Source organism: Convolutriloba macropyga, chromosome 13, assembly GCF_964194025.1.
Source record: "Convolutriloba macropyga chromosome 13, txConMacr16.3, whole genome shotgun sequence".
NCBI lineage: Eukaryota > Metazoa > Xenacoelomorpha > Acoela > Convolutidae > Convolutriloba > Convolutriloba macropyga.
In genome coordinates this window covers 1,920,081-1,940,454 of record NC_134480.1, presented here as the reverse complement: position 1 = coordinate 1,940,454, position 20,374 = coordinate 1,920,081, and the positions used below count along the sequence as shown (strand labels likewise).

At 35.6% G+C, this 20,374-nt stretch overlaps 1 protein-coding gene across 2 annotated transcripts in view; it reads right to left on the bottom strand.

Moving 5' to 3' along the window:
• The window catches only part of LOC142351992 (uncharacterized), an 85,626-nt gene that overhangs the window by 3,134 nt on the left and 62,118 nt on the right, over window positions 1-20,374 (bottom strand). For both annotated transcript variants that reach the window (XM_075404288.1, XM_075404289.1), the window contains exons 19-23: window positions 19,197-19,336; window positions 13,510-13,659; window positions 12,760-13,087; window positions 2,257-2,381; window positions 1,483-1,654 (exon numbers count right to left, since the gene is read on the bottom strand). In XM_075404288.1, the coding sequence (XP_075260403.1) occupies window positions 1,483-1,654; window positions 2,257-2,381; window positions 12,760-13,087; window positions 13,510-13,659; window positions 19,197-19,336 (915 nt within the window). The remainder of the gene's footprint in view (window positions 1-1,482; window positions 1,655-2,256; window positions 2,382-12,759; window positions 13,088-13,509; window positions 13,660-19,196; window positions 19,337-20,374) is intronic.

The window sequence follows — 20,374 nt, the reverse complement described above, 5'->3', positions numbered from 1 at the left end:
TTCTGACTTTGATTTTTTTTATACTGACTCTCTTCATTTTGAATTGCTTTGCTGAGCGGCTGCTGTTTAGAAGGACTTTGAGCAGAATGACAGAAGAGTGAAGCTAGCCTACAGAAGTCAAAAAGATTTCACGCAAAATGTCGAAAAAGCGGCAAAATGGGTACAGCGAAAAAAAAGTTTGACGAAGTAAAAAAAATAGGAGCGCTATAATAGCCGGCTGAAAAGATGAGGGCGGCTATTAACAACTGAAGAAATGAGATAGACAGATTTACCACCAGTCTTTTAATAGACCACTAGACTTTTTGCGTTAGATTTGAGCTGTCATTATTATGAGACACATACGCTCTATATGGAAAAATAGCCGGCGGAAAACAGCCGCCGTTGACGCTCTTGATGCACATCAGGATTGAAACAGAAAAAGGAAAAGAGAAATTGACCGAATTTCTTTGTTTTTCTTTTCAGTGTCAAATAAAGTTCTAATTTGGTGTGCAGTTTCAAATAGATTCTGAAACCATAATTAATTCGGCTTCTATATTGAAAGCTAAAAGGCTTAATGTCGATGTCAGCTAGCAAACACTCTAATGAACTTTGATAACCTAATTCTCAATGACTTAATGACCGGGCTTCATCCCGTCTCTTGACTTTGACAGTATTCACCACATTGCGGAATTCAATGAGTGAAAGAATTTAAAATCCATTCAGTAGAAGCAGTGAGTGAGGTAATTCAGAAATCCAACGTGAAAATCGTGACTTTTGTAAAACCAAAAACGTGATCAAAAGGTAAAGGGAATTAAAAAAAGGAGAGCACCAAAATAATAGCCGTTGAGAGGCTGACGGCGGCTATTCAGAAGCCCTAATAGAGCTTTTTCAAAATTAATATTCAAAATCAAAAACTCAAGACTCTAATACTAAAGAGTTAGGGCATACGTTTGGCACTACTTAGATGGACGCTATTGATCTTTAACTAGTAAATATTCATTAAATTTAAAGCCCAATCAGTGAATTCAGAAGTCATATTTTGAGTGAGCTAAGTCACGCAATTGACCTAAAAGCAGAACAAATGACGTCACGCACACAAAGTTTAACTACAAAACAATAGAAGTCACTCAAATTGAAAAAGTCAGTGGTCGCAAGAATCATCGACGGCGACGACAAACTAAAAAAAACACGATGTCTACAATAATAGCCGCTATCGCTTCGCGGCTATTAAAAAGTAAATAAAACCTAACCGACCAAAATTGTGGGAAAGATGAGTAAGCTGGAGTTTTTAAGCCGGATACATTTGAGAGAACTTAATGTCCACCGGGCGTAACATGTGTATCCCGTTTTTTGAGGACGAAAAGCCAAGAGAGTTAAACAAATATCGCATAAAAAAGACCGCAGCACTGATATAATTGCTGCAAACTTTGTTTTAGAGTAGTTATCAAATGTACAAAGCGTTGAATGCAGCAGGTGGTAAAACAGTGTCATAAATTTACTCACTGAGTGTGTCAAGCTGGTGTCTGTAAGTGGCCTCTGCCCTTGTGAAGTAGATGAGTTTTTCACTGTTGAGTTGTTCCTTGTAGCCTCTCTTGATCACAGTCTCACTTATGAATGCGAACAAATAGCTGATCAAAACCCGGCTGTGTTCTGCCACCTTAAGGCTCTCCAGCAGCTGTAGTTAACAACACACAAACTATTGCTAATTATTCACATCACAATTTGAGACAGAAACATTTTATTATCATAACATATTGGTTACTAAGTTTCATCCTTTGTCTTTTCAAAATAAACTTTTCACACACTCACAGCAGCGACTTCCGATCTAATTCTGATCACCTCATCGGTCATTTAATCTAAATAGTTGAATGAGATTATGTCACGTCGAGGACCAATAACAAAAAGAACTCTCACCAACCGCTTTCAATTGACCTCTTTCAGTTTTGTGTGCCTTTTTCCATCACCCCAATCCCCCGCACATTCAAGCCCAATATTAACTCATTCATATTCAAGAAAAACAATGATCAATTTGAAATTATTTCCATCAATTTTGCAAACAAAAATCAAACTTTACACGTCAACTAGAAACGTATAAAATTTGCGATGATAATATTTAGAACCAAATAAGTGAACCAAATAAGTAAAGCCAACTATTGAATATTTCTAAACAACAGGTGGTAAATAAAAGACTGAATACGTCAAAAGGGAAAAGATATGGACAGATGTCGTGTTATGATCATTTAGTTGTTAGAGGTGAAAAAATGAGTGTGGGTTAACCTGAGTGTGGGTCGTTAAGTTGTATTGTATGGGAGGCAGTCGGTCAGTACCAAAGAGAGACTTCTCGATTGACTTGAGGTAGAGCAGCAGTGCCTCGCTCAGACACAGCACAAAGTTGGCATTCTCTGAACACAAACAAACAAACGCTTCAGATTATAAACAGGTATCAATCACATCCTCTTCATTGTGAACAACCCCCACCCCCGCTCCCTTTGATATAGACTTCAAAGTGGAAAAAAAACACGAGCAATTGCATAGTTAAAGCAATGGGTTTAAATGTAGCACGGGGCCTACACTTATATTTATTCACAAATATTTATTCAAAATAACTTGTTTTCTGTTTATGGCACCTATTTATCAATAACTTCAGACTTCACTGATCTGAAATTGTAAGAAACCATAAATACCATAAAAATATTTTATACACAGGCAGACTGACAAATACATCCGCGGAATAGACTGCCTTGCTGTAGCATATACATAGCAACAGATACAGACCTGCTTTGATAAAGTGACCAAAGCAACAAAAATTAACTGGAGTCAATTTGTATTCGTTTCGGACAATAAGCCTTATTGCTAGCGGCATTTATTGTTCTCAGCCTGGAGTTACAAAATGAAATAGAGTTGGGGAATTAATACCATCGCATTTTCTCGTTGAGCCATTTTTGTCTAATGGAATTTTTTGTGTAGAGCAAAAATTGACACCATTAGAAAGCCATCGAAAAACTGATTTGATTATTGCAGAGAAAACTTCAGGTTTAAAGCTGCCACCGAAAATTTGTCATTTTGTTCGCTTTTTCATGTTTCAAATTAACTTAACAACAAAATATAGAAAATATCCAACATAAACCGACTAACGTCCCATGAATTGCTTTCGAACAACAGACGGGGGCAAATTAATTTAGAGGGGGTGTAGATTAGAAAGTATGTTTTATTGGTGCAACGAAACCTCACCACTGTGCTTTGAACCCGTGCCTCAACGTTGACAGGATAACAAATTAACCACTCAGCTACAAAGACTTTGATTTCTATTGACTCACAATTGGGTTTTACCAAAGAATTTGATTCCACAAGAACAACTTAGATCTCTCAAAAATGGCGGACCGAACAGTGAAAAAGTCACTCAAGAAGTCAAGGAATATTCTAGAGCAGTAGCGCAAAAGCGTCAAGCAAAAAAGACGCACTTTAATTATTGTTAAGAGACGTTAACAATAATTGCTACAAACTTCGTCCGATAGCAATTAAAAACGATAATCTAGATCTTTCAGATACAATATAAATAACAGAAAATCAGCGAATATCACACAATTTTTCATAACATAGCTGGCAGATTGACAGAAAACAGCCGGAATAGCTTTGGAGATCTGCAGTCTCAAAAAACAGAAAAAAAATCAAACAGAAATTTATTCTTTTCATTAATGGCTGAGATGTTAAATTTTGATTAAGATTCTGTATAACTTATTGCTGTTTCTACTAGCTGTTCTTAAATAACCTTGAATTAGAGTGATATGCACTCACCTGACCTTATCTCTTTGAATTAAAGAAAAGTCAATTTCAGAGTGAGGAAGACATTTTTGGGAGCAAGGTAAGTCACGTGTGAACAAAAATTTTATCATGCGAAGTAACAAAAAAATTCGCTCCAATAAGAGTGAAAAATGACGTCACGCACGCACTTCGTTAAAGATTGCATGAACGAATGAACAAAAAGCACACTTGAAGTGACAAAATCTAGACGACGAAATAAAAAACATAGCAGGACAAGTCCTGACATACAATTCAAAGAATTTTCATTGACTAAATAAAAACTAGACCAAGAATGGACAATGAGTGAATTGGGAAAGCCATTTCCAAAAAAATAGATCAAAGAACAAAGAAATTTACAAAACAAAAACTGAAAATCAATGTCAAAATGCTGCATGTGAAAAAAACCACTAGCGAGAAATAGAAATTTGGTTAAAAAACTAGGCCTAGAATGAACTTTAAATGGAAAAAGAAAACCATTTGGAAAAATCGAAAATCCGATCCAACAAAATGAAGAAAAAAAAACAGTAAAAATCAAGGTGAAATTGACGCAAGTAAACAAAAAACCACTAGCGAGAAAGCGAATTTTTGTTCAAACACCCTTTTCTCACTCTATTTTAAAATTAGAGCGAAAACATTTCAGGCCGCAAAACCATTCGCTTTTTCGCTCCACTTTCTGTTTCAGCGTGAACAAAATCACTACTCCAATTTGACTTCAAAAATTATGAAATGCGTGAACAGATCTTAAAAAAAGACAGCGCCCCAATACAATTCAAATTCTTTGAATTGTAAAAAACCAAGAGACGGCCGATAATAGCCTCAGCTATCGCTTCGCGGCTATTACAAAGAAATGGAAACATTTTGAGTAAAATTTATTCACCTCCTTTACTTTATTCATCCCAAAAACTCTCTTTCCTTTAAGGTGTTTATGCCAAAAAAAAACTGCGAACTTAAGTAAGCTGTTTTTAAGCATGTAAATTTCAGAATGTATTCTGGATTTCTTACACTTTTGAGGGACATTAAATAATTTCGCTTTCCGCTTTTATGTTTTGATTTTTAATGAATAAAATTAATGAATAGATTCGATGAATAGATTAATCGCACATTGCTGATTTGAAAGCCCAAATTAAGGCTAGGACCAAAACCTAAACCGACTAATGTCCGAATAATTGCTCTTCAACGACTGCAGAGGCAATTTCATTCAGGGGCTGTAGCCAAGATAAATTTTTCTTTAAGGGTGCAAAATTATAGTTTACTACACCGGGCTCCGAACCATTGACCTCCAGCTCCTTAACCAGAAGCACTGCCCACTCGGCGATCAGGCCCTACTTCTTGCTATGGTGCAATTGATTCTATTAAAGCAACAGGTTTTGCTTCGGAGTGAGAACAATAGAGATCACTCAAAAATGAAGAACGAAAGCGTGAAAAAGTCACTTGAAGAAGTCTAAATGTTCTAGAAGAAAAGCGCAAAATGGTCAAGCAAAAAATTTGCATTAAAAAAGCCAACACGTTTACAATGATTGCTATGAACTTCGTTCAAGAGCAATTAATAAGTTCGCATTTGTTGTCTATACCAACATTCACAACGCATACACATTCATCCTCTTTGATTACTGGTTTATTTATTCTAAGACGGTCGAAACGTCTTCATTTCGACCGTCAACTTGTCATAATTTTTGAGAAGAAATCATTGTAGTCTCAATCAGTACTGCTCTTTCATGTTACAGACTGTTAATCAGAAATTATTCCTTGTTAGTGCAAAAAATAATAAAGTTCATTTGATCAAATAGTTCGACGTTCTCTATTGATCTTGGAGGTTAAAGTGATCTATTGGGATTATTTTTGATAGTTCTTGGTGACGCAAATTCCAAAATACCCACCAACATTCTAATTGCTAAAAATAGAAGAAGTTTTTCGTAACACCAAAACAGTTTTCGTTAGTGAGCTGTTGATGAAACTTGAAATATTGAATAATCAAATTGGCAAAAAAAAGATTATCACTATTTTCAAAACATCTCATTTTTTATTTCATATTTTAAATAGAAATTCTTTCATCACTGACACATCAAGAGGAAACTGAAAGGATATAGTAATCTCTTTACAACCTATTGTAGACTGAAAAAGAATAACATAGCTGGCAGATAACCAGAAAATAGCCACGGTAGCTTCGTAGATCTGTAGTCTCAAAATATAGTAAAAGAATCAGACCAAAAAAATTACATTTATAAAATGCTGAGATATTATATTTCGATTCAGAATATGTTTCATTTACTGCTGCTTCCAGTACATGCTCTCAAATAACCTTCAATTAGAGGTACACGCATCGATGCACGCAAAAAACACTCCGATAAGAGTGAAAAATGACGTCACGCAGTTGAAATTGCATGAGCTGATGAACAAAGAGCAAAGTTGAAGTGATTGTGACGTCATATGGTCGTAACAAAAATCTTGACGAAATTTAAAAAAAATCAAGAGAAGGCCAATAATCGCCCCAGCTATCGCTGTGCGACTATTAACAACAAAATAAACAGCTGTAAATATCCTTCTTTGATTAAAGAAAAACAAATTCAAATGATTAATGCTAGCTAGCTACATAACAGAGAAATCATTGTCTGTCTTACTCTTTTCAAAATCAAAGCCGAGCCAAAATTTCATGGAAAAAAATTACAGACATTGAACATGGTTAACGATGGCAAACATTATCATATAAAAAACCTTCTAATCCTCTTCAGAATTATCTATGTGGAATACACAGGAAAATAAGAAAAATAAACCGTTGGACGAATTGCTCTCGAATGTAGCTAGCTTATGTTTAGAGGTGCCAGCTGATTTGCGTAAAAGAGGTTTTTGGGGTTACCTAATTGGAGGGGGTTGCCCAAAACTACTAACATAGCGGGCAAATTACCGGAAAATAGCCGGCGTTGACCCACTTGCCGCACATTGGGATTGAAACAGAAAAAGAAAAAATTAAGAGATAGAAACTGACAAAAAATTTGAAGTGTCAAACTGTTTTTATTTGTTTAGTAAATACTGTATATTAGGCTTGATTCTAAATTTACACTTAATACAGCTTCTATACTGAAGGCTATTAAGCATAATGATAATGCCAGCTAGCAATGGCTTTAATAAACTTTGATAACCTAATGTATTATGACTTAATGACCGGGATTTATATATTTACACTGTTTCTTTTGATTTTGCTCTTTTAATTTTGACCGTATTCACTACATTACAAAATTCAATTCGTGAAACAATTTAAAATCCATTCAGTTGAAACAGTGAGTGAAGTATGTCAAAAGTGAAGCGTGAAAATAGTGACTATGTAAAACGAAAAACGTGATCAAAAGGTAAAGCAAATTTATAAAACGACGGCGCCTATATAATAGCCGTTTTGAGAGGCTGACAGCGGATTTTCAACATAACTGACTAACGTCGGGCGAATTGCTCTCAAACCACCGGCGAGCGGTTGGCTTCGTCAGCAGCTAGCCACGATTTAGTGACCTCAGGGCGCTACCTCTTTATCCCGTTTCTGAAGACGAAAGTCAAATGCGTCAGACGGAAAATCGGCCCAGCAAGAAATTGCATAAAAGAGACAAACAGGATTAATATAATTGCTACAAATTGCTTTTGAGAACAATTAACAATGATTTCATAAAAAGTGCCTGTTAGATCATTTACGCCACATAACAGCAGCTGACGTGCGGCATCAACAAAAAGAAAGAGACAACACGTGAACGAGAAGAGAAGGAAAAGAGCCCTAACCGACAGAGACAGAAAGAAAGCGACAGGAACATCTTCCATGATTGGATTCGCCGCTGCAACTTCGTTTTCTTGCCTCGTTCATAAATAAATCATAAAAAAAAGAAAAAGGCAAAATTATTAAAAAAATTTTCAATTTCGCAATAAAAAGTTCCAAACCTTTTTTTCTCAAAAGTTCTGTCAGGTAACTCATCTCCGAGACTTGAAAAGTTTCGTTGGCCAGTAATGGTCGTTAAACTCAGAAAAGGACAAAAAATATTGAAAAATTTTGGAAAAAATTTGCGAATTCTCAAGAAGTCTTGCTAAAATTAGAGACAATTATCATAAGAACCATTACATTAATTCAGGAGACTATCCGTTATCCCTGTTTCAAGCCTGAAATAGTTTCGCAGGCTCAAAGATCTATACACTTGAAACATAAAACTTGAAAAATTTAAACTTTATCCCAAAATTACTAAAACTGGAGTCATAAAAACGTTGATCACCATCCCATCAACTCTAGAAACTATGCAGCAGCTTATTATCAAACCTTGGAGGAGATCCAGGGCCTCTGCTGCCGGAAAAAATTAAATAAAATGAAAAAATGAGAACATTCCATTACATCTATAAACTATGCGGTAACATATTATCAAACCCTAGAGGAGGTTCCGTGGCCCTTGAGGCTAGGGAAACCTAAAAAATGACAAAATAAAAAAACTTGAAAAAAAAAGCAAACTTTATAAAAAAAATGCTAAATCTGGTGCTAATAAAAAGTTGAAAAATAATTCATGACCCAAAGATTTTTCAATAACTTATTATCAAACCCTAACGGAGGTTTTCTGATCCTTGAGGCTCAAAATACCTGAATAATGACTATAAATGTCAAAAAATTGATCAAATGGCAAAAACTGTCAAAAATATGCTAAAATTCGTGATAATAAAATCCTGCAAGACTTTACATTTGATCTAAAAATTATACACTAACCTATTTTTAAACCTTAGTGGAGGTTCCTTGGCTCTTGAGGCTGAAAAAACCTAAAAAACGATCAAAATTTTAAAAAAAACTTGAAAAGCAAGTTTTATCAAAAAATTGCTAAAATTTGACATTAAAAGGTTGAAAACTAACTCATGGCCAGAAAAAAATTGTCAATAACTTATTGCCAAAACCCTTAGGATGTTTTCTGGCCCCTGGGTCTGGAGAGACCTGAATAAGGAAAAATAAATGTCAAAAAATTTGAAAGAAAACTGAACGTTTTGTCAAAAAATAGCTAAGATTCGTAATGTTTAATTGTTGAAACCATTCAATTACCACTAGAAACTTTGCAGTAACCTATTATTAAACCCTAGAGGAGGTTCTCTGACAGCTAGGGCTGATAAAAATCAAAAAAATGTCAAAAATTTTCAAAATGCTTGAAAAAAAAATTGCAGAATAGTATAAATTTGCGTTTTTAGCAGGCGGTTGTTCGTCAGTAGCTAGCCAACAGGAGGGGGGTCACCGGTACTGATAGGGGAGGGGGAATGGGCTGTGGGACAACACTAGTGGGGGCAACAGCGCGGTTGGGGGTGACGCAATAGGGGGGGGGGTCAACAGTGGGGGTGTCTTCAGGCTCTAAGAACCGCCCTTCACACCATAAGTATAAGTTTCCAAAAAAGTTTGAGCTGAAGAGCTCTAAGATTACTTAATGCCCGCTGGGCGCTACCTGTTTATCCCGTTTTTGAGGACGAAAAGTCAAAAGCGTCAGACGAAAAATCGGTCAAGCGAAAAATCGCACAAAAAAAACACCGACAAGACTAATATAATTGCTTAAAACTTCGTTTGAGAGCTATTAAAAACATACCCGGCAGATTGCCGGAAAAAAGCCGCCGTTGATTCCAATGAGCATGATTGGGATTGAAAGAATAGAAGATATTGAAAAAAAAAGTTTTTCGTACAAAAACATTTTTTAAGTCCGATTTATTTTGATGGCATTTCGTAGTTGAAAATGATGTACTTCTGGTTCTTAGAGAGAGGCTACAGGGCTACTATCAATACCAATAAGTATTAGAGATGGTAACTAAGACTTATAGGAACGACGTTCAAATAGCGGGCATCTAAAATTGGGCTTTATGGGTTTATCCCGTTTCTACTTCTGACTTCAATTTTTTATACTAACTCTGTTCATTTTGAATTGCTTTGCTGAGCAACTGATGTTCAAAATCACTTTTAGCAGAATGAGAGAAGAGGGAAACTAGCCTAGAGAAGTCAAAAAGATATCACGCAAAATATTGAAAAAGCGGCAAAATGAGGTAAAGCGAAACATTTTTCTATTCGACGAAGTAAAAAAACATAGCAGGACAAGTCCTGAAATACATTTCAAAGAATTGAATGAAAAACTCAGACGTACTCTACCTGACCAGCAGATCAATTGAACCATTTCAGTCAGAACACAAACAAAATCATCCCATAAAATTGAGAAACTGAAAGAATCAAACCTAAACAAAAATATACTCATTGCTAAAACTCTTGAAGCTTCTAAAATTTCTTTGTAGCTTTCTTGAAGCCTTCTCTTGAAGGCAAAATTTTTTCCCCTGAAGATCAATTAAATCGAAAATGACCAAAAAATTAAAAGAAATCAATTGCAAATTAAAAGGAAATGTTGCTGAAAATCGTAATATAAATATCTTCAGAATCATTTCTGTGTCTCTAGAGGCTATCCAGTAACCCAATTCGAAACTTTAAAAAACGCATAGGCTCATAGATCGATAGACAATAATTTTTAAAATTTCAAACTTCAAACAATAGAAATTCGTTCTATTAAAGGATGAAAGCCATTCAATTGCCCCCTAGCAACTATTCAACAACATACTATCAAACACTGGATGAAGTTACCTGGCTACTGAGGTAAGAAAAAATAAATAAAATACAAATACTTTGAAAAATTTGAAAATTGCAAATTTTATTTTAAAAAATTCTAAAAGTCGAAAGGTTAAATTGTTGAAAACAAATCCATTGAAATTAAAAACCATGCAGTAACTTTTTATTAGAACGTGGAATATGTTTTCTCGCAATTGAGAATAGACGTTTTGTCAAAAAAATGCTAAAATTCATGATGGCAAAAAGTTGATAAACATTCCATTACCACTAGAAACTAAGCAGTAATCTATCATCAAACCCCTTATTAAACCCTAGATGAGGTTTCTTGAAACCTAGCTCAAAAAACTCAAAATATGACAAAAATGTTCAAAAAACCTGAAAAAAAATTGCGAAAATTAGGATCATTTTGTCTGTTTGTGTTTGTAGTACCAAATCATATAGCTCATAAAATGGTCATAACAAGCAAATTTGTCTCGCAAAAAACTTTCATGAACTTTTAAAACTTTCAACCGAAGACTAATCAAACAAAAACACTCACAAATAAAAAAATCACAAAAAACATGAAAAATTGCACCACTTTGAGCCCAAAAACTGCTAAAAATGACCTTTTAACCTTAAATTAGGGCCATCCCAGCAGCTGCACCACTATAAGCACTTGAAGGACTACTAAAGCCCACTTTGGGCCTCTAATGAAACTTAATGCCCGCTGGGCTTTACCTGTTTATCCCGTTTTGATCAAGATCAAAGTCATTGAAAAATGTGTGAACAAATCTTAAAAAAAACACAGCGCACCAATACAATTCAAATTCTTTGAATTGTAAACATAGCCAGCAGATCGCCGGAATAGCTGCGAAAGAATAGACCTGCGTGCCATATAATAGAGATAGAAACAGATACAGATCTAAATTGAAAAAAAATCGACGCCGATCAAAAACTAGGCTAGTGAACATTCAGCGATAAATTAATAAAGCTTGTTAAAATTCATTCCACAGAAGCCTCTTATTAGGGACCTTTACTGCACATATGAGTTCCTTTGATCTGAAACAAAATCAAAATAAACTTAAGTTTTAAAGTGCAAAAGTCATTTTTTTGAGTGAGGTAAGTCACGTATGATCAAAATCTAATCACGCAAATAACCTAAAAACTTTTGCTAAAGCGAGTGAGAAATGACGTCACGCGCGCAAATGCCGTTAGTGAGAGGAAGAAGTCATTCAAAATTTTGACTTTTTCAGCTTTGCTGTGTGAACAAATGTAAAACGAAAAAAGAGCGTCAGACGACGAAACAAAAAAACATAGCAGGACAAGTCCTGACGTACACTTCAAAGAATTTTCAGTCACTAAACATAAAAACTAGACCAAGAATGGACTATGAGTGAATTGAGAAAACCATTTTTAAAAAAATCAGATCAAAAAATAAGAAAAGAAAACAGAAAATCAATGTCAAAATGCCGCATTTGAACAAAAAAACCACTAGCGAGAAATGAAAATTCAATTCAAACAAAAACTAGGCCTAAAATGAGCTGTGAATGGATTGGGAAAACCATTTAGAAAAAAAATCGATCCAAAAAATCGAAAAAAAAAACAGTAAAAATCAGAGTGAAATTGGCGCATGTGATCAAAAAACCACTACCGAGAAATCGAATTTTTGTTCAAACACCATTTTCTCACTCTACTTTAAAATTAGAACGAAAAAAATGCACGCCGCAAAACCACTCGCTTTTTCGCTCCATTTCCTGTTTCGGCGTGACCAAAATCACCACTCCAATTTGACTTCAAAAATCATGAAAATGTGTGAACAGATCTTAAAAAAAAGACAGCGCCCCAATACAATTCAAATTCTTTGAATTGTAAAAAACCAAGAGCACCGCAATATAGCTACGCTCAGCTTACAGCTTCGCAGCTATAAAAAAAATAGGAGCGCTATAATAGCCGGCTGAGAAGATGAGGGCGGCTATTAAACAAACTCAAATTCCCCTTCAAACCATGAAGTTCTGTTTCCTCAGAGGCTTCAGTTAACCGCACTTCAAGAGCGCTAAACAGAAACTCAATGACCTCGGTCTTTACCAATTTCTCAGAAAGTTATACCGCTCAAGCGAGCGTAAAAGTATCCTAGAACAAGCTATCAAACGATCAAGCAACATTTTACATTAAAAAACGTACAAACATATGTTTTTAAAATGCCAGTAAAACACAGTCGGTTCGTAATGCAGCACGTCTCGTACATACAAGATGTTTCAGTTAAAAAGAAAGTCAATTGCAAGAACGCGTGGGCCAGTCAGCTCCTATATAAATAGAAGTTCTGATAGTAGTCAAGAACAAGAAGATAAAGGAAATTAGACGGAAGACAAAGCAAATAAAATGAAGATTTATGAAGTATAAATTAATCTAACCTTGAAGCGTTGAGCAAGGGCTTGTGTTATAATTTGTGACCCCAGTTAACCAGTCTATTGCCAGGTCTAGATTAGCCTGCTCTTCAGAGTCAGTTGTGATACTTGCACCCATGGCTGCCAACTTCAGCCCCCCTCCCTTTCCACGTCTTCTATCTCTCCCCTCCCCCTCCTCCTCGTTCACAATTGTGACACGATCTGTAAGGTCTCTATTGATGTCATCGTCATCCGAGAATATCAAAACGTCTTGATGGTTGTTGAGACTCATGACGTCGGAAGATTCTGACTTGTTGTCACTCAAGTCCACTGACTTTGCAACGAACAAATTTGTCTGAAATATTACAGAAATGTTTTTTGCTCAATTAATTCTAAGATTTATAAAGAGGCAGGCTATTGCAAATGCAAATCATAACCGACAGCAATCGATCAAAACGGAGACTACTTATGGTGCAGAGACAACATCAATAAAAAAAAGGAGGCCTCCAAAATCGGTTTTGTCGCTTTTCTCAACACGGGTGCCTTTAACAGTCACTCCTTTCGAGCTTGCCTTATTCTACCCTCTTCGTTTTTCTTTATACAGTACAACAGCTCAGGGGCTAAAATGAGAAATTTAGCCGACAGTTTTATTTTTATCAACAAATCTGATTGGTTGTGATAAACGATTATTCTGTCGGAACCATTATTCCAGATTCTTAGTCTGCGGTCGGGGGGGGGGTTACGTGTTGAGGGGTCATTGGTTGTCTGTCTACTTACCACGAATTTCATTTTCCTGTGTTGGGTGTCAATTGAGTCTATGAACTGTAGAATTGTGTCGACTGCCTTGACTACCTCCTTCGGACAGTCTAGAGGAGGCCAAGTTGGCAACTTCGCACTTCTTTGACCACACTCCGGTCTTATCACATTCTACAACAGGCACCACACAAATTACTTCGATGGTAAATGATGGTAAACTCGTTACCAAATGGGGGAGTAAATGGGTGATGAGACGTGTAAGCGAATGATGTCATTTACCCACCATCCTTTGAAAAACATGACATGTACAAATGAGCAAAATAAAACAAATTTAGGTAATACTTTTACGTATAAAAACAAACAACCAAACATGAATTATCCTCATAGTTTTTCAAACGATACTGCTTGATCATCTGAATCATAGATTGACATATAAATATTTAACTTTTGATTATAAACGTAAAATTTCAATGTTTAAAAGAAAGATTTCAATAAAGCACAGGCATTGTTTATCTTCCCTTAAGACAATTTATTTTTTAAGATCTTTTCCGTTTGCGCCCCCTCCCCCCGTTCAGTGGGCGCAAATTTGCACCCCCAGACGAACTGCCATATTTTTACATAATGATTTACTATGTAAGGGCACGTGCTCTGTAACTAGGGAGGGGGGGGGGCATAACGTACTGGGGGGGGGGAGAAACGGAAAAGATCCCCTTTTTCTTCACTCCACTCTTTTGACCTTTACAGCATTTACGTATTGCGTAGCTTTGTTCAATGACTTCATCCAGTTGACGGGAAGGAGCTTGAAATACTTTCTTGAGTACGGACCGCCCAAAAATGTGTAACACAAAACAAAAATTGACGCTGGCCTCAACCAATTCTCTTGTTATGATGAAATTTTCGTGCTAAAGTTCCACTGGCACATACGTTAACACGTGAATTTAGAATATAATCAAATTTGCACCAAAATTAACCTCAAGTCGAGCCAAATCGAAGTCAACTCAACGACAAAAACTTCATAGACAGAACAAATGATAGCCTCAAACATTGTTTTAGCAAAAACTACTAAAGTCGACAAATTGCTAAAGTCGACAAATTGCAAAAAGTGACCCCAGTTAACCAGTCTATTGCCAGGTCTAGATTAGCCTGCTCTTCAGAGTCAGTTGTGATACTGGCACCCATGGCTGCCAACTTCAGCCCCCCTCCCTTTCCACGTCTTCTATCTCTCCCCTCCCCCTCGTTCATATTTTTAAATAATGATTTACTATGTAAGGGCACGTGCTCTGTAACTAGGGAGGGGGGGGGCATAACGTACTGGGGGGGGGGGGCAGAAACGGAAAAGATCCCCTTTTTCATCACTCCACTCGTTTGACCTTTACAGCATTTACGTATTGCGTAGCTTTGTTCAATGACTTCATCCAGTTGACGGGAAGGAGCTTGAAATACTTTCTTGAGTACGGACCGCCCAAAAATGTGTAACACAAAACAAAAATTGACGCTGGCCTCAACCAATTCTCTTGTTATGATGAAATTTTCGTGCTAAAGTTCCACTGGCACATACGTTAACACGTGAATTTAGAATATAATCAAATTTGCACCAAAATTAACCTCAAGTCGAGCCAAATCGAAGTCAACTCAACGACAAAAACTTCATAGACAGAACAAATGATAGCCTCAAACATTGTTTTAGCCAAAACTACTAAAGTCGACAAATTGCTTTGTCCCAAAAAATGAACATAGCCTGCAGATTGTCGGAATAGCTGCGAAAAAATAGACATGCCTGCCATATAATAGAGATAGAAACAGATAAAGATCTAAATTGAAAAAAAATTGACGCCGCTCAAAAAACTAGGTAAAAAACATTCAGCGATAAATTTAAAAAGCTTGTTAAAATTCATTCCGCAGAAGCCTTTTATTAGGGACCTTTACTGCACAAATGAGTTCCTTTGACCTTAAACAAATTCAAATTAAACTTAAAGTTGTAAAGTGCAGAAGTCATTTTATTGAGTGAGGTAAGTCACGTATGATCAAAATCTAATCACGCAAATAACCTAAAAACTTTTGCTAAAGCGAGTGAGAAATGACGTCACGCGCGCAAATGCCGCTAGTGAGAGGAAGAAGTCATTCGAAAAATTTGACTTTTTCAGCTTTGCTGTGTGAACAAATGTAAAACGAAAAAAGAGCGTCAGACGACGAAACAAAAAACATAGCAGGACAAGTCCTGACGAACAATTCAAAGAATTTTCATTGACTAAACAGAAAAACTAGACCAAAAATGGACTATGAGTGAATTGAGAAAACCATTTGTAAAAAATCAGATAAAAAAATAAGAAAAAAAAAACAAAATATCAATGTCAAAATGCCGCATGTGAACAAAAAAACCACTAGCGAGAAATGAAAATTTCATTCAAACAAAAAACTAGGCCTTGAATTGAATGAGCTGTGAATGGATTGCGAAAACCATTTCGAAAAAAATCCGATCCAAAAAATCGACAAAACAGTAAAAATCAGAGTGAAATTGCCGCATGTGAACAAAAAACCACTACCGAGAAACCGAATTTTTGTTCAAACACCATTTTCGCACTCTACTTTAAAATTAGAGCGAAAAAAATTCACGCCGCAAAACCACTCGCTTCTTCGCTCCATTTCCTCTTTCGGCGTGACCAAAATCACCACCCCTATTTGACTTCAAAAATCATGAAAATGTGTGAACAGATCTTAAAAAAAAAAGACAGCGCCGCAATACAATTCAAATTCTTTGAATTGTAAAAAGCCAAGAGCACCGCAATATAGCTTTGCTCAGCTTACAGCTTCGCAGCTATAAAAAAGCCGGCAGATTGCGGAATAGCGGCGAAAGAATAGACTTGCGTGACGTATAATAGAGATAGAAACACTTACAGCTATAAGTTGAAAAATCAATCAATCCGCTCAAAAAGCTATGCAAAAACATTGAGCAAAAAATTAACAAAGCTTGTTAAAATTCATTTCGCAGAAGCCTTTTCATTAGGGACCTTCATTACACAAATGAGTTCCTTTGACCTTGAACTAATTCAAATTAAACTTAAGTTTTAATGTGCAAAAGTCATTTAAAATTTATCGAATGAGGTAAGTCACGTATGATCAAAATCTAATCACGCAAATGAATAAATAACTTTTGCTAGAGAGAGAGAGAGAGAAAGAGAGAGTGAGAAATGACGTCACGCGCGCAAAGGCCGTTAGTCGGTGGAAGAACTAATTCAGAAAACTTGACCTTTTCAGCTTTGCTGTGTGAACAAATGAAAAACGAAAAAGAGCGTCAGACGACAAAACAAAAACCCAAGAGCACGGCAATAAGCATTAGAGATGGTAACTGAGACTAATAGAGAAAAAAAGTTCGAGCAGTAGGCATCTAAAATAGAGCTATAAAGGTTTATCCCCATTCTAATTTCAATTTCGTTTTCTGATACCGATTGTATTCATTGTAGCTTGCTTTGCTTAGCAACTATTGTTCAAAAATACTTTGAGCAGTATGAGCGAAGAATGAAACCAGCAAAGAGATATCAAAAACATTTCATTCAAAATGTTGAAAAAGCGCCAAGAATGAGGTACAGCGAAACAGATTTTTATTCCACGGTGTAAAAAAAATGGAGCATGACAATTCAACACAATACAAAGAATACAGGACAAGCAACGCAAAGAAATGAATGAACGACTGCGGTATCTCAAGAGTAGCACAATTAAACAATGCCTGCCAAGAATAAAAAACATGGTTTCAAAAATTACATGAAACAGCCAAAAACAAATTACAAAAAAAAACAAAATTAATAGATTTCAAAGTATACATAATTTTAGAATTAGTGTTTAATACAATGTTTTTCGTTAAAAAGGTAAAAATAGAAGTTAAAATGCAAGAAAATTCTGGATACTACGCGAATTTGCCTTATTCTGCATACTTATTTTGCATAAACAACAAACATTAAACAAATTATCAAAGAGTTGCCAAAAATCTTGATAATATAATCTTAAACCCCATTTGGTAAAAGCTAAACTGGCAAGTAAATTATCATCAACCCCTGAAATTTTCATTGCCACCTAGGAGTTGAAAAAAGTAAAAAAAAAGATCATAATTTTGATCAAAACTAAAAAAGAGCATATTTTCTTGAAACGTTGTGATATTTATATCTTGGAACCCTTCCTTTGCCGCTAGAAATTATGCAATATCCTATCATCAAACCATAGGGGAGTTTCACTGGCCCCTGCGGATCTAAAAACTCGGAAATGAAAATAATTTGTCAAAAACTTCAGTAAATTGTATTTTTCAAAAAAAAAAATGTTTCTATAAAACATTCAGTAGCCGATCGTTAAGCCCACAGAAGTTTAATTTGCCCTTAAAGGAAAAATAACCCAAAAATGACAAATTTTTATAATAATTGAAATGGTAAAAATCAAAATAATTTTGCGCGTTTAAGACTACATTACCAAAACATATATAGCCCCCAAAATGAAGACATAAAACTTATGTATTGCAAAAGACCTTTATCAAACTTGACATACGTCAATTTTAGACTAATCAAACAAAAACTTAAAATGACCAACAACATAGCCGACAGACTGCCAGAATAGCTGCGAAACAGATTTGCTTGCCGTAAAAAACAAAGAGAAACAGATACAAATATTAGTTGAAGGTTATCTTTGCCAACCAAAAAACTTTAATTCAAAACTCCATTTCTGTCATTGAGAACATTCTTGGGTTAAAAAGTATTGACAACGCAGAGGTTCGAAACCCAATCCCCAGCATAAGAGTCAGAAGCATTAACCACTCGGCTGCCAGTCTCCTTGTTACATTACATCTCAAATTCAATTTTCTTTTGGCAACAGACATAATTTATGAAGTCAGGCAATTTAGGTCACGCAAATACGCAAGAATGAAGCGTGAAAAATTGAGCAAAAACAGGAGCGACAGAATGTTCTTGAATAAATGTAAAACGAAAAAGAGGGTCAGACGATGAAGCAAAAAAAAAGAGCACCACAATATAGGTACGCTCAGCTTACAGCTTCGCAGCTATAAAAACAAAGATTTGCAACATTTTGAGCTCAAAATTACGAAAAATGATCTTGTCATCTTGAATGTAGGCCTCGGCACTCTAAGCACTTGGAAGACTACTAAAGCCAGCTAAGGGTCTCTCATGAAACTTAATGCGCACTGGGCGTTATCTGTTTATCCCGTTTTGGAAGATCAAAGTCGAAGAAAAATGCGTGCAAACGTCTTACAAAAAAGACAGAGCACCATTACAATCCAATTCCTGGGTTGTAATAGGTCCACTATATTAGTCCGCTAATCAGTCATCTCTTTTGGTCTTACGAGTTTTTCTTTATTTTTGCCTACAAGTATGAACAACTTTGAATAGTTTTGATTTCGTTCACTTTTGTGTATTCAGTTCAGGAACCTTCAGAATCTTGCATTTTAAAGTCTATAGTAATCATATCGCCAGAAAATTAACTGAAATGAAAAGAAAAATCTAGTTTGCTCTAAACCCAAAACATAGCTGGATGATTCCGGAACGTGGCACGATGATTCCTGGATGATTTCATCATCTCACCAATCAGGGCGTCACTCCACTTAAAATTTCGCGGCCCTTAAAATTTTCAATAATAGCAAGAAGTGAATAATATTATTAAATTAATGTAGTCCTTCCTATGTGTTAGAAAAGCATGTATGCAATAACTCCAACCTCTGCATGTTCCACAATCTCACTAATCTCGACCACAGTCATCTGGCAAAGTGGTCTCTCGATGAAGCAGAGAGCAGTTGGCGGGATCCCATGCATGTAAGGTTTCACGTTCAGATTCACTGCTATGTACCTCTCAGCACCTGAGCAATTAAAGGAGCTTGAAACACTAACAGATTTCAGATCTCTGCTGTGGCAGCTTCTACAAATCTATATTTTAGATTTCAAATTCGCAAGTTTGTGTTACAAGCAAGGTCCCAGGTCACCCATCAAACAAATTTCTCTGATTTCGTACTAGGTCATATATTATTCTTAGTAATCATACTAGGTCATATATAATATGTATGATTTCTTAGTAGTTATACAACGATCACATATGATTACCTGAAAATCATACCAAAAAATTTGAAAGACAAAACATACCCGGCAGATTGCCGGAAAATAACCGCCGTTGATTCCAATAGGCATGATTGGGATTGAAAGAAAAGATATTGAAAAAAAAAGATTTTTGCACAAAAACATTATTTAAGTCCGATTTATTTTGATGGCATTTCGTAGTTGAACATAACGTACTTCTGTTTCTTAGAGAGAGGCTACTATCAATACCAATAAGCATTAGAGATGGTAAAAAAGACTTATATGAACGACGTTCAAATAGCGGGCATCTAAAATTGGGCTTTATGGGTTCATCCCGTTTCTACTTCTGACTTCAATTTCTTATACTGACTCTGTTCATTTTGAATTGCTTTGCTGAGCAACTGATGTTCAAAATCATTTTTAGCAGAATGAGAGAAGAGAGAAAATAGCCTAGAGAAGTCAAAAAGAGATCACGCAAAATGTTGAACGAAAAAGCGGCAAAATGAGGTAAAGCGAAACATTTTTTTATTCGACGAAGTAAAAAAACATAGCCGGAAGAATTCCGGAAACGACTCGAAGTGAAAATCCATTCAAACGCCATCCAACAACTCATCAAACAAAACGTGCTTTCACTAATTTATGATTATATTAAAACAATGTCATTAAACAAAAAAATTGAAAACAATAAAATCAAATCTGTTAAAATATGATAAAAAATCTGATCAAACTTTGTTATAAATTGAGATCCCGAAAAAACTATCTCTGCCAAACTAACTTTATAAAAACAACTAGTACTTAAAAAAACCACTTATGTGAGTTTTAAA